Below are 14,062 nucleotides of genomic sequence, written 5' to 3' on the forward strand. Positions count from 1 at the left end.
CAAATTATAACTTATTTTGGTCTATTTTTTTTTTTTTTTAACGTTTAATTCTTATATTTATATATGCATTAAGCTATTTTTAATTATTTTGGTCTATAATATTAAATTGTAGTTTTTTGCTAAAAAAGAAAGTGTAATACTTATTAAAACCAGCCGGATTTGATAAGTATAATACTTATTAAAACACTTATTAAAACACCGAGGGAATATTGGTTTGTAGCAATTCTTAAGTTGTAAATTTGTAAGAACTGTAACTAGTTTGTACAGACTAAAATGATGTTTATTGATTATTACATCGAGTAACTTCGAGTTGGGGCACGAAATCCGGACAGTGGAAGAAGGGAATCGAATAGACGAATACTACTCAAATGGAATGTCTAGCCATGGGCTATGACTTAACCGCTTTGTATGTTAAATTGTTAATTTTGTTATGGTGGACTTTGCAGGTTCAAACAATTCAATTAATTGATACCACCGCCTAGAGGTGGCCAGTGGGCCGGGTTGGACCCAGCCCACCCTAACTCGCACGGCTGGTGGGTCACGTGGGTCCGACCCGGTTTCAATCCGGCACAGCCCGGCACAGCTCGGATTTAATCCGGGTTGTGTCGTGGGTCCAAAATTTTCGACACAACCCATTTCAACCCAGCTCAGTTTAACCCGTTTGATTCGACCCAAATCGCACAACCCGTTTTGACTCATTTAATTCGACACACCTAGCCCGTGAACCCACCTAACCCGACCCACCTGGCACAACCCAGCCCGCACGGCCCACCCGCACGAATGACCCACCCAACCCGCACGAGCCAACCCACCTAACCCGCACGCATGACCCACCCAACCCGCACGCATGACCCACCCAACCCGCACGGCCCGCACAACCCGCACGGCCCGCACAGCCCGCACAATTCGCACGACCCGCACGGCCCGCACGGCCTAACATCCATTTTAAAAAAAAAAACGGCTAGTTTTTTGTATCTAACGGCTAGTTTTTTGTATCTAACGGCTAGTTTTTTAAGTGTATGATCATCCATTCTATTTTTCCTATAAATACCAATTCCATTTCACTCAAATTTCCACACAAATTCAAGCTTTCTTTCTCTCTTACTTAAAAATTCTTATTGTTCTCAAATTCTCAAGTGTTATATAGAGTTATATTTTTGTTAAAAAAAATCTCCTTAATATTATTATTAGTATTCTTAAGATTCTAAAAAAAAAAAGTTCTTCTCCATATTATAATTAGTAATCATACAAAAAAAAAATGAGCTCAAGAGGAGGAATGGGAAGGAGTCAAAGTGGTGGTCGAAGTGGTAGCCAAAGGAGTGGTGGTGCAAATTTTTCGTATGAAATTAATACGGAAAATTTAAACCAATTTGTCAATGAATATGGAGATTATGGTTTAGGAGATAGGCAAAATATTCAAACGTCTCCACCACAACATTTCTCCCACGAGTCCCACCAATCATCAAGTTCAACTATGCCACCTCCATCGCAACCAACATCTCAACCTTCATCTCAAGGTAATTTCTAATTAAATTTTTATTGTTATGAATATTTAAAAAAACTATTATTAATGATTATAAAGTTAGTTTAGTTTCCAATTTTCTATGATTTACAATTAGTTAATTACCATGAAAAATGCGTTTAAATAAGTATAATTAAAATATTTAAAATTTAAAAGCTTATTTTCATGAATAGCATTTAAAAATTAATTTTAATAATTTGATTTATGAAAGGTGGTGGCGGTGAAAGTAGAGGTCGAGCACATTTTTCTTGGGTGTGGAAACATTTTGAACGAGTTGAGGTCACACCCCCGGGATGGCAACCTGGTCAACCAAAGAGGTTCACGTGTACATGCCTAGTTTGCAAGGCGCTAGGTGCAAATGTCAAGTCATATAATTGGAAAACGGGAGATGGAACCGGAACCTTGAGTCGGCATTTGCAAAATAAACACGACTTGTTCGAAAATGGCCCCCGTCCTTCGGGGGGTGGCGTCCAAACACAATTGGGTGGATACATGAACCAACCCGGCGGAGGTACACCTTTCATTTATAATAAAGATAGAATGATTGATGAAATGAGTACTTTAGTTATTGCTAATGAATACCCTTTTAGTTACGGTGAAAATGCAAACGTTGAGCATTTTAATAAAGTTGCATTACAACCTGCATTTACTCGTGTCCCCCGAAATACCCTAAGACGTTATACACAAACTTCTTATTATAAGTATAGGAGTGGTTTGATTGAATTATTTCGTACTTTTGATGGTCGTGTTAGTTTTACAAGTGATACATGGACTTCTAGTTTTGGCGAACCTTTTCTTTGCATTACTGCTCATTGGGTGGATGATGATTGGTTTATTCAAAAACGTATACTATGTTTTCAAGCTATGGAAGAAAGGCATACCGGTTTTAACATCAAAGTTCGTATTTTGGATTGTTTAAAAGAATTTCACTTGAATAATAAAGTTTTTTCTTTGTCTCTTGATAATGCAACTGCAAACACAAAGTGTATTGACTATTTGAAAAATGACTCCGAGTTGAATTTGTTGTTGGGTGGTAGTCTCTTGCATGTTAGATGTTGTGCTCATATTTTGAATTTGTCTGTTCAAGAGGGTCTCGCTGAGTTGCAACCATTGCTAAACCCAATTAGAACAGTTATAAAATGGATTAGGATTACTCAGTCAGTTAGAAGAAAGTACATAGCTATGTGTAAAGAGAGAGGTCTTAAGAAAAGACAATGGTCTATTGATACCCCTACCCGTTGGAATTCTACTTTCAAGTTGTTGAGTGATGCTATAAAGTATCGTGATATTTTGACCCAACTTTACAATGAGACTCGTGTTGATCCTACTGAGTTAATAACCGAAAGTCATTGGACTAATGCTTCTTTTGTTCGTGATGTTTTAAATGCTTTTGATAGTGCAACTCATATTTTCTCTTATATTTATGAGCCTAACGTTCATTTAGTCATAATTGAGTGTGTTAAAGTTGTTCACACCATCGAAGAGCATATGAAGATTGATGGACTTCGTCCCGTTCTTGATAGCATGAAACGTAAGTGGCATACTTATTTTAGTGAATTTCCAATCATTTATGGAATTGCTGCTATTCTTGACCCCGGTGTCAAAGCTGAAGGTTTGGAAAATCTTTTAGAATTTTATTATACAAGTTTAAGTATCGATTATGATGTTAGTGAATATATTAACAAATGCAAATCTGTTTTGGGAGACCTTTATGATCATTATGCATCTATTTATGGTTTTGATTTGGCAACACCAACTACTACTAGCACTTCCGATTCTAGATTTGGTTTTCTTGATAAAGTTATGAAAAAAAAAACACAAAGCATCTACATCATTCTCATCATCATCTTCTTCAACACTTGCTATTAATGATTATTTGTCATATCAACATGAGACCAACAACAACTTTCAAATTATAAAATGGTGGCAAGAACATAAAAAAAGTTTTCCTATATTGGCGAGAATTGCAAAAGATATACTTGCAGTTCCCGCTTCATCTGTTGCTTCCGAGTCTGCTTTTAGTGCAGGTAGAAGAGTGTTAGATGAAAAAAGATCTCGCTTAACTCCGGAAAGCATTCAAATTTGTGTTTGTAAGAAAGATTGGGATCAAGCTGAAAGAAGAACTCAAGGTTTAAAGGAAGACGAAGACGATGAAGATGATCCTGTGATGATATTGGAGTCGTCAACGGATGATGCAGCTTCCGGGGATGATGATGCAACAAACATGGGTGGCTAGAAAAGTCTAAATCAGGTACGCTAAGAACTACGTGGGCTTTGATTCTTTCGGGATACGTAGGCAACTTATTTTTCGAAAATTACAATTTAATTGCAAAATTAAATTTTAGTTTTCTAAAGATAGGTCCAAGCCCCCCCCCAAATTTCAAAAGAAGTACAATATAAGAACTACGCTGGCTTTGATTCCTTATTTTATAATATAAGGATACGTAGGCATCTTAATTAAGAGCAAGCCATCAAATTGTTAATTTTGTAAAAATTAAAACACCACACAACCCACCCGACCCTAACCCACAAACCCACCCGACCCTAACCCACAAACCCACCCGACCCTAACCCACTAACCCACCCGACCCTAACCCACAAACCCACCCGACCCTAACCCACTAACCCACCCTTCGACCCACCCTAACTCACTAACCCACCTTGACCCGTCTAACCCACGAACCTAGCTCGACCCACCCATGACCCGTCTAACCCACAAACCCAGCTCGACCCACCCACGATCCGTCTAACCCACAAACCCAGCTCGACCCACCCACGACTCATCTAACCCACGAACCTAACCCTGGTGTGTCCAACTTCTCCGACCCAACCCACGACCCGGCCCACCCTACCCTACGTGTGTCGTGCCGTGTGTCATGAAACCCCAACCCGCGACCCACCTAACCCTAACCCAGCTCGCACGACTCGCACGGTGGACACCTCTACCACCGCCCACTTTTACAAGTTAACATAAGCTACAATTGAAGACGACCAACAAAACTGTGAATGAAAGGAAAAGCAATGAGACGCATGAAAAGAAAGCCAAAATGTACTTTAGCTAATTGATATTAAACTTATATTGTAGCCAGTTATACAATGATTATTCTACAGTCTATATTCAGCACAAAGCTAACTCAAAAAGTAAAGTTCACTGTTTTTACGCCAATTACGCTTTTGTTAAAGAAGTTTGGCAACCAAAGAGCACGTCTGAAAGCAGCAAGAGTACACCAAGCAAACTCCAAAACACGATTGCATTAGACCTGCCAAGTCTTCAAGCCCAGCACTCCATTATCTTCCATATGCTTTGCGCCAGATAGATGTTACTTTGCATCTCAAGTTGTGATTACCAGTTACTTAAAATAGCACTCAAACCAACTATAATTTGACAGAACGACTAAGAAGGCCACACGACCTATAACTATGTACTATCAAGACACAAACATCAACAATACGTGAACAACAAAAGATAAAAGATGAAAAATCAAATATGGACAGACGTCGTTCGAGGCTTGAGTTTGATCCAATTTCAACTCATAACCAACAAATACTATTCAAGGGCCAGCTAAATGTCACTGCAGCCTTTCAGTTCAATATATTTTTTTTCCAATTCCAATTGTTATCTGTAAGATTTTGCTATCTAGTCCTATCAATCTTACCAAAAACTTGAAATTAGTTTCCAGCAAAATATAAAACTAACAATGACACCAAAAAATTCCCCACGTACCAAGCAAAATCAACGACTGCGCTCACAAACCTTAAATTCAACTCAAAAATGCAATCTAAATCTTCACTATAAGCTAAAAGTCCACTAGCTAAATTTTCTAAACAAAGATATGCAGTCTCAATAAAGCAGCACTCACCTGAAAGTTCAACTACCATAGCAGCAATTTTGAGATTTATCCACTTGCCTCTATAAAAGACAGTCACACAGTTCAAATCAATCCCAACCCTAGAAAAAAACCCCTCAAAGTAAGCTACTAAAGGAGTAAAGGGGCATTGCTCAAAGCAAGTGAACAACCTACCTCTTTATCTCCTTTTGGGAACAACCCCGCAGCGAGACTACAATAAAATTCCTCAAGACAACATTTTTTCTTAGTACATAATATGCTCGAGAAATTCTCAGTATGGGCGAGAACGATTTCCACCATGAGAATGCCTATCTGGACCTCCATAGTCTCTTCGACGATCTCCACCTCCATAACCACCTCTACCACCGCCTCTATAGTACAGAAGAAAACATAACAATAAGGACACATTTTTTCAGCATACGAAAAATCACAAAATTGAGAAAATTACAAACGATAACGAGAGAGAATCAATAACTGATAACACACGCAAGAAATATATTCGTCCACAAGATGATAAGATGCTAGCACTCTGGCAGCACATTCTGAATAAGACTAATATAAACATATTTCAAGCACCCTTTGACTGAGTGAATAACTCAACACATGCCAATCAAGAGGCTGTAAACACAATGATGTAACTAGCAAACAGCAAGAATGTCATTATGCATAAACATTTAAAACACCCTCTTAATTAAAGTATTGCTAATACTACTCACATATTTAAAAAATGTTACCCCTAATCTTCAACAAAATTGTACAAAATGCAATGGGGCTCCCAAAAACATAACAAAAGCATACAGGCACCAACAAACAAAATGTAAGGTGGGAATGGATGACCCAATCAAAACACAACACTTCGTATTAAGTTCATGATGATTAAGTGAGGACTCAAATCCCACCTAATTTTCAATCACTAAAAATCAATAGCAAACACAAGAGGATCCAGCTTTAAAATACAGGTCAATTCATCAATAGCATATTAGCATGGTAAAATTGAGCAAGAAAAATACCCAAAAGATTGAGGTGCCCTCGGAGCAGACTTCTCTGCCATTGTAACATTTATCTTGTGCCCTCTGATATCATAACCTACATCAAAAGAAATCATATCAAGTAACTAACAAATCAAACTCGATGATAGATTAAATGAGACATTGGCTCCCAACATACCGTTAAAAAATCCCCTAGCAGAATGAGCTGCTGATGGGTCCTCATAAGACAAAACACCATCACCCTTGTTCTTTCCACTATCATCTGTGTATAGTTTTATACTGTACGGCCACTGATCCTTGTAGCCCCTCTTTTGCTTGATTCTTGCAACCTGAATACCAAAATAGATGTTAACTACTAGAACCACCAATTCTAAACAATTTGGATTTATCATGCTCATGCTGTCACATGCTACTATTCAGCCATCTCTTATACATGAACTTATAAACATGAAATCCAAACCAGAGGCGAAGAACATATTAAAGGCCATCAAAACTCATCACATTTACAGTATCATATTCAATCCATCATTCTGACCCCCAATAGTTATCACTGATCCCGCAGAAAAAGATTGACAATGTATAACATTAACATTGAAAAACACTTCATCCTGAAACTAAAGATTATGTTTGGGAAAAAAAAAAAAAAAAAAAAAAAAAAAAAAAAAAAAAAAAAACCCTTAAACTTGTACAAACAACAAGAGAAAATTCTGCAACAGAAAATTAGGGAAACGATGAAAGTTAAACAAGTATTTTTCAGAAAAAAGGGCTGTGTGAATAGTTGCTCTTACAATTTATGATTGATACATAAAAGAAATAGCGGGGAAAAACACCAGAATGAGAAACTGTTAAAATTTAGTCTAGCAGATAAGTGAGGGATGAAAGAAATTAATACTCTAATCTATAGCAGAACACTAGCAAATACCAGATAATTTTAAGAATAAAAAAAGAAAATAAAAAACCAGCAAAGGAACATTTAAACTTTAGAGAGCAGTAGTAACAAATCTTACAATTCCAATGCTTCCAAAAAGTTCTCTAAGTTCTTCAATAGCGACATCCGGTGGCAAATTCGAGATATAAATCCTGGAGTTGTCACAAGAATCTCCGCAGTTTTCATCACATTGTTTCACTTTAGGAGGTTCAGCAGAAGTAGGAGCATCGCCACCATAACCACCACTTGACTGTCTTTGACCACCACCATACCCACCACTAGGGGGTCCACCACGGCCAGCACCACGATAATCTCCAGAAGCATCACCACCATAGCCACCTGCTGGTGCTCCATATGATGGAGGATAAGAACCAGGCCCACCAGTATAACTTGTAGGCGGAGGGACAGCAGAATCATTCCCATAGACAGGGTTTGCACCATAAGGGCTCGGTACAGCTCCACCATAAGAAGGTGCAGCTGGGGGAGCCTGGCCATATCCACTGTCATTTCTACCATGACCATCACCATAAGAACCACCTCTGCTACCTCCACTTCTTCCACCTTCATAATTGTTATCCCTACCTCCACCTCTTCCACCATCATAATCCCTACCCCTATCCCCTCTATCACCTCCATATCCTCCACTGCCTCCTCTATTGTAGCCACCACCACCACCACCACCACCTCCACCTCCACCTCTACAGTCACCACCACCACCACCTCCAGCACCCGCAGGAGCAGGTTCCCCACATTTGTTACAAGAAGTTCTTCTAGCAAAGTTCAAATTCCCGCAACTACACAAATTTTCAGTTTCAATTGCTAAACTTCTAAAATTACGAAATTAACTTTTGTAAAACAAAGATTAAAACATCATCTCAGTCCAGCAAAATAAATACAGAAAAAGAGAGTTTTTGTATTGACCTTCAACAAGATCAAATACAACAAAAACACCCAAACATGAAACACTCCTCCACAACTCAAAGTATATACTCTTTGGAGTACTTAAGCATGGTATCATCAAATAACAAGAAAAAGAACAAAATTCAAGATATATACATATAAACAAAGCAGCTTTACTTGGACTATTGCGGAATAAAGATTGAACTTTTGCACCAATACAAATTATACTTACAGTCTCACACTCTTACAGGTCCTATAACTAAATTTACCATCTAACAACTTGAAATTACTAATTTGCATAATAATATCTTGGATGCAAATTTCAAAATAAAAAAAAAAAAAAGAATTAAAATAAATAAAAATTACCCAGGATTAGGACAAGGCCAATCGCCATCTCTTCCACTACCTCCACGGCCGCCGCCGCCGCCGCCGCCGCCTCTTCCACCTCCACGACTGCCTCGGTCTCCTCCTCCTTGATATCCACCACCTTCAAACAACACAATCACAAGATTACACACATTACAACAGCGAACAGCAACATTAACCAAGACAATTAACTAGCGAACGAAATTAAAAAAACCCTAATCAAAATAATCGAAAAAACAATAGAATATGAGAAAGATCAAGTAAAATACCTCGACTGTCAGAATTACCGCCATATCCACCACCACCACCACCTCTACCACCGCCACCATAACCTCCTCCTCCTCCTCCTCCACCACCACCACCACCACCGCCATATCCACCACCTCTATCACCGCCATATCCGCTACCTCTGTCACCGCCTCCATAGCTTCCGCCGCCATAACCACCGCCGTATCCGCTTCCTCCTTGAGGAGGATTGGATTCACCGCCACCGCCGTACATCGTGAGACGAGATCTAGGGTTTAGTTAGAATAGAAACTAGAGAGAGAGAATTAGGGAGAAGATAGAGAGAGAGAGAAAAGAAGCGGAAAATTGGTAACAGTTGGAGAAGGAGGCGATTATAGGGTGTTCTAGTTCTAGGGTAAGAGAGAAATATAAATGAGTCGAGTCAGCGTTTTTTTGGGTTTAAACATAATTTCCAGTTTAGACCAGCCAAGTTAAGAGAATTCTACAGATATTTTTGGTCTTTATGTTCTTGAATTTTCCATTTTCATTTTTCATCAAATGCCTTTCTGTCCACAAAATCACAAATACACCCTTGGTTTTTTTTTTTTTTTTTTTTTTTTTTTTTTTTTTTTTTTTTTTTACAAAACAAGAACGAGTTTTTAAAGTCTACTCATTTTCAACAATTTTTTAAACATTAGCCAAATTTCAATAGATACGTACTCCGTAAAAATTAAAAATAAAGTTAAAAAATAATGATTTTAATTAACGAATAATGAATTATGAAGTGAAAGTTACAACACTATTATATATGTATAATTTTGCTTTTGTTAAAGTCAATCGTAATTCTAATGTATGAAACTGTAGTGAGACAATCTTAGAGGTGAAACTTTATTTGCAATATGTTTTGCTATTCTCAAAGATTTATAGCATGTTGTTCTCTCTTATATTACAAGACTTTTTATTTCACTTGTCAGATTTTAACATTTAGATATGGGTAAGACATTGTAACACTTCATTTTGGGTCAGTATCATGTAAAATTTTCACTAAATAGTCAAATTTACCACTTAGTCTTAGACACGTAGCCATGTCCACCAATTCAGAGTAACATAGGTCCTCCCCCTCCCCTGTCCACATGTTCATAGAAAATGGAGAAAAAGCTATTCATGAAAAAGCTAACTATCAAAGCTTGAGAATAATACTGGAAGAACGCATATTGTCAAGATCCAATGAAGTCCTCCTTTCATCATGTTCAGCACTGCTGTGATTTTTACAGGGTGAAAGAAATCAGAAATAACCATGTACAACAGTCATTCTAAACTTGGACAAAAAATCAAGCAACCAACTCAGATAAATTAACCCAGCCTAAACAGCAAAGGAAAGGGGAAGCCTAAACAGTCATTTTAAGCTTGCTCTCCTTTAACAAAATCTCTAGGACGCAGCTACATAGAAACAGATGAAAATTGCTGCTTGCCATAGTTCTGAGTTGTGGAGCTACATAATTATATCAGAAATCCTGCCGTGTACAAAAGAATCAAGTACATTGACGAAGGCACTTGAAGAAAACCTCCGTATGCAGTCTGGAGTTGAACAGAAAATCTACAATTATCTACAGATGGATCAACAGTAGTAACCAAACCTAACCCTCCAAATTCACACCCATCAGGGCTTTGATCATGCTGCTGATAATAGCTATTGAAAGCATAAGAAATGTTCCCAGGCCAAGTAAGATTATAACACGAGCCCCCAGGAGAGAGGGCACTGCAATCTGCATTGGAACATGCATCTAAGGCACTTGCCGTAACGTTGCTAAGATCTTTGTTGTCATTCACAACACACCATTTGGCAGAGAGATACTCCACATTTTGAGCATTTACGAGGCTTCTTGAGCCTTGGCCAAAATCAACGCTGTATTTAGCTTGTCCGTCAAAAGTAAAAATTCCCCAGTGTCTCTCAAAACCACCATCAACAATGCTTTTTTGATCCTCGTCTAAGAGACTGAGAATGTATGCTTCTTTTGGTGGTTTATGGGGCCTCAATGGAGTCCCTGACTTCTTACGAAGATGGCTCAACAAGCCTTTCATGAATGATTCAGCTGTGGAGGAATTGGAATTAACCACTCCATCTGTGGGCCATCCGATCTGGTCAATGATGATATCCATTTGGGGAAAGCCAGCACCTGATATCGCAGTTACCAAAGTATCATAGCTCAAGTCAAAGCTATTGTCATAGACCTTTTTTCCATCTTTATGAGGGTGAGAAGTTTCCTTAAAGAGGGAAAAATGAAGGGAGATGTTTTTATTCTGTTGAAAAAGGTGAAAGGGAGATATGCTTGACATAAATGGTGAGTTATGCTTAGAGAGAAACGCAAGCAGCTGGATCATGGTCTTGTTGAGATCAGGCCTAAAGTGCCCCTTAGAAGGCAACCCAGATTCTGTTTGAAAGGCATCATAACTACATGGAACGACCACCTTTACCTGGTCTGCTATGTTTGCCCTAGTTAAGGCTGCTTGAATGTTCATGGAAGCACCAACAACATAAGGAACATACTGCCCACCATAAGATTGCAGAAATGGACTGTCCCCAACAGCAATGTACCTGTCAGCGATCAGTCAATAAGGACAGCAATTCTCTCAAATAAAGAGGAAACATAAAAAAAAAAAGAACATAACACTCCGAGTTATAAAAATCTTAAGCAGCTAGCCAGTTGGTGGGGATACATAGTACACATCGATTTGATCTAGCACAAACTAAGCCAGAGAACCTACAGAGAAGCATCATTGAAAATTTTGAGAAATCAACATGTCTTAGCAGTGATACAGGTATCAGCATCCACTTCTCTTTAAAGTTTAAAATGCTACTAGTCTTATTAAGTTTATCGATAACATTAAGTTGCAAAGCCTAATAATGTTTCCTCCTAGTAAAATTGTCCAGCTAAGTGCAAAACCGACAGTAATCTACTTTTACAAAGTGAACAATGAATGATCTTAAAAGCAAACACCATATGTATTCCTGCCTTCTTCCCTTGCATGATGCATGGTAATTTCAGTTTAGACAAGTACAAAAAGACTGTATTCGCTATTCAAGCACAAATTTATTCTTTTTTGGGACAGAGTTGAGCACTCTGCACTAGTTCAGTAGGTAACTTGTATGTTTTATAGGGTCAAACAGAAACCTCTATGAGTCTTTGCAGATGAGGGTGAGACTATATCTGAAGTCTGAACCCAATCCGTGCCCTATACCCTCAACCCAGCTGAGGCAGTACAATCATTAGAGGGTAAGGGTAAACAGAATGGTGCCCTTACAAAGTATGCCATCATTTGAGACTCTGGAGTCTGGATAGATTTTATTCAAGTAGCATTTATATTAACACAACTTGTGTCATCATAATTCAACATCACAAGTCTAGTGATCACAAATTGAGAAAACACGGTGCCCAATCGTCCACACTTCTTTTATCAGCCAAGTAATTAGTTAGAGTGTGGCCATGGTTATGGCACGGGCTACAAAGAAAAGACATTTATAGCAATCTATGAGGCACTATTAATGCACATGGGTACGTGATTAAACCAATAAAAACCAACATCGTAGTTGCAACAAATTCACACACACCGTGACACTGTCACACGTGATATAATTACCATTCCAAACCATAGCAATGCTTCTCCATTTTTAAAGGAACAATAGGTGGGGGAGTCATGACTCATGAAGCATTATATGTGGTTGGAAGAATGCACGCCAACCAAGTTGAAACATGTCTTAAATTACAGTTAACACTATATCATCACTACAACACGCCATTACTATGTGCCTTATATCAATGCTAGAAATGAAGGACAAACAAGGATGAGAGACAACCCGCATAGGCAAAACGAGGTTCCATCCTGAAACCAACCTTACAATGTACAACAAGTCCACAACATACTCACACTTGTACCCAATAATAAAAAAATAAAAAAAAAAAAACGCGTCTAAACAGGAAAGAAAAATACCACATTACTTAGTCCTACAATTATTAATTAATAATTCATCTGAGTATCTATCTAATTAAGTGGTTTGCAATGCCATCTAGCTGTCACACACTCAAAACACTACTATTGCATTTTGCATTACTTCAGATCAATCCCATTTTTTCGCCAATTCTAAGCTCATCTCCCGCCCAAACTGAACATGATATCAACAAATTATGCATAAAATACTGAGCAATATACAACACTTAGAATCAAAAACTAACAAGATACAGAACATTGACAAAACACAAATTCACATAAATTATCAAAACCCATTAATTATTTCTTCAATTAAGCAACAAAAATCTCAAATTTGCAACAACAAAAACCCAAAACGGAAAATAAAGCAAGAAAGAACATACTGAATTCGAACTTTAGGGGAAGAATCAGATAGAAAACGAGTAAGATTATCATGTACCCAACTCTGAGCAACCTTCAAAGAAGAATTTAACCTGGGTAACATTGAATTTGGAATACCCAAAATGACCTCTATTTTGGAACCTTGAAGAGCTTGAAGAACAAAAGGGTCAGCTTCAAATAGCCTAACTTTGGTGATATTGTTATATTTAAGAAGTTGCACAACTTTTGTAGGTGGAAGTGGGTGTGATGCATTTCTTCCCCAATTCACTCCAATGGCTTCTACTCCAACGGCGAGTGTTGCTATTAGTAGCAGTTTTGCCACAAAACCCAGGTAATTCTGGTTGTAATGAAGTAGAGCCATAGAGAGAAACAGTGGATTAATTTACCACTGATGTATTCATTCGTTTTGGAATTTTGGCTGGGGTTTTTTATTTAAAAGAGGTGTGAGCTTTTTTTGTGTGTGATTTTTTAATGCTAAAGGTGTGGGAGTGACCGTGTGACTTTGGTCCGATTGTTTTTGAATTTTATCACACTTTGTCTTACTTTACCCCGGTAGGTGCTCAAGCATTTTAGCATTAGCAGTTTTGGCAAAAGTCACCTTAATACCATGAACTATAAGTTTAGGTACATGAAATGACATAAATGACATTAGAGTTGAAAAATAATACATGACTATATCCTCTAATCTATGTTATTTCTCGCACCGAAATCCATATAATTCATGAAAATGACATAAAACATCATATATGAAATAAAAAATACTACATATGAAGTAGTAGATTATGTCATTTCATCCATAATTATTACAACAAATCTACAATTTGGGTTGTGGACTACACCCAAGGTCATAGTTTACAACGTGAGTTGCACCCGCTTAAGGTTGTGTTGTTGGTACACCCACGCTATAGTTGGTGCT

The 14,062-nt window shown here is 37.9% G+C and overlaps 2 protein-coding genes across 7 annotated transcripts; both read right to left on the reverse strand.

Annotated features, from left to right (window-relative positions):
- Positions 1-4,555: 4,555 nt before the first annotated feature.
- Positions 4,556-9,312, reverse strand: LOC110688526 (transcription initiation factor TFIID subunit 15b-like). 6 transcript variants are annotated; one of them, XR_002504609.1, is made up of 8 exons: positions 8,823-9,312; positions 8,554-8,674; positions 7,367-8,081; positions 6,538-6,688; positions 6,381-6,456; positions 5,545-5,741; positions 5,383-5,432; positions 4,556-4,814 (listed from the first exon to the last, which is right to left on the reverse strand). XR_002504609.1 is itself a non-coding variant. In XM_021865293.1 (6 exons), the coding sequence occupies exons 1-6, from the start codon at positions 9,052-9,054 to the stop codon at positions 5,642-5,644; spliced, it is 1,395 nt and encodes a 464-aa protein (XP_021720985.1). In that variant the 5' UTR covers positions 9,055-9,312; the 3' UTR covers positions 4,556-5,641. The 6 variants fall into 6 exon arrangements, 1 of the variants encoding a protein (XP_021720985.1); XR_002504608.1 differs by having other exon boundaries at positions 4,556-4,824; XR_002504607.1 differs by having other exon boundaries at positions 4,556-5,432.
- A 680-nt stretch (positions 9,313-9,992) lies between these two features.
- LOC110688527 (glucan endo-1,3-beta-glucosidase 9-like) lies at positions 9,993-13,757 on the reverse strand. Its single transcript, XM_021865294.1, has 2 exons — positions 13,149-13,757; positions 9,993-11,374 (listed from the first exon to the last, which is right to left on the reverse strand). The coding sequence occupies exons 1-2, from the start codon at positions 13,505-13,507 to the stop codon at positions 10,279-10,281; spliced, it is 1,455 nt and encodes a 484-aa protein (XP_021720986.1). The 5' UTR covers positions 13,508-13,757; the 3' UTR covers positions 9,993-10,278.
- Positions 13,758-14,062: the final 305 nt, after the last annotated feature.

The sequence above is a fragment of the Chenopodium quinoa genome, unplaced genomic scaffold (assembly GCF_001683475.1).
Source record: "Chenopodium quinoa cultivar QQ74 unplaced genomic scaffold, ASM168347v1, whole genome shotgun sequence".
Lineage (NCBI taxonomy): Eukaryota > Viridiplantae > Streptophyta > Magnoliopsida > Caryophyllales > Amaranthaceae > Chenopodium > Chenopodium quinoa.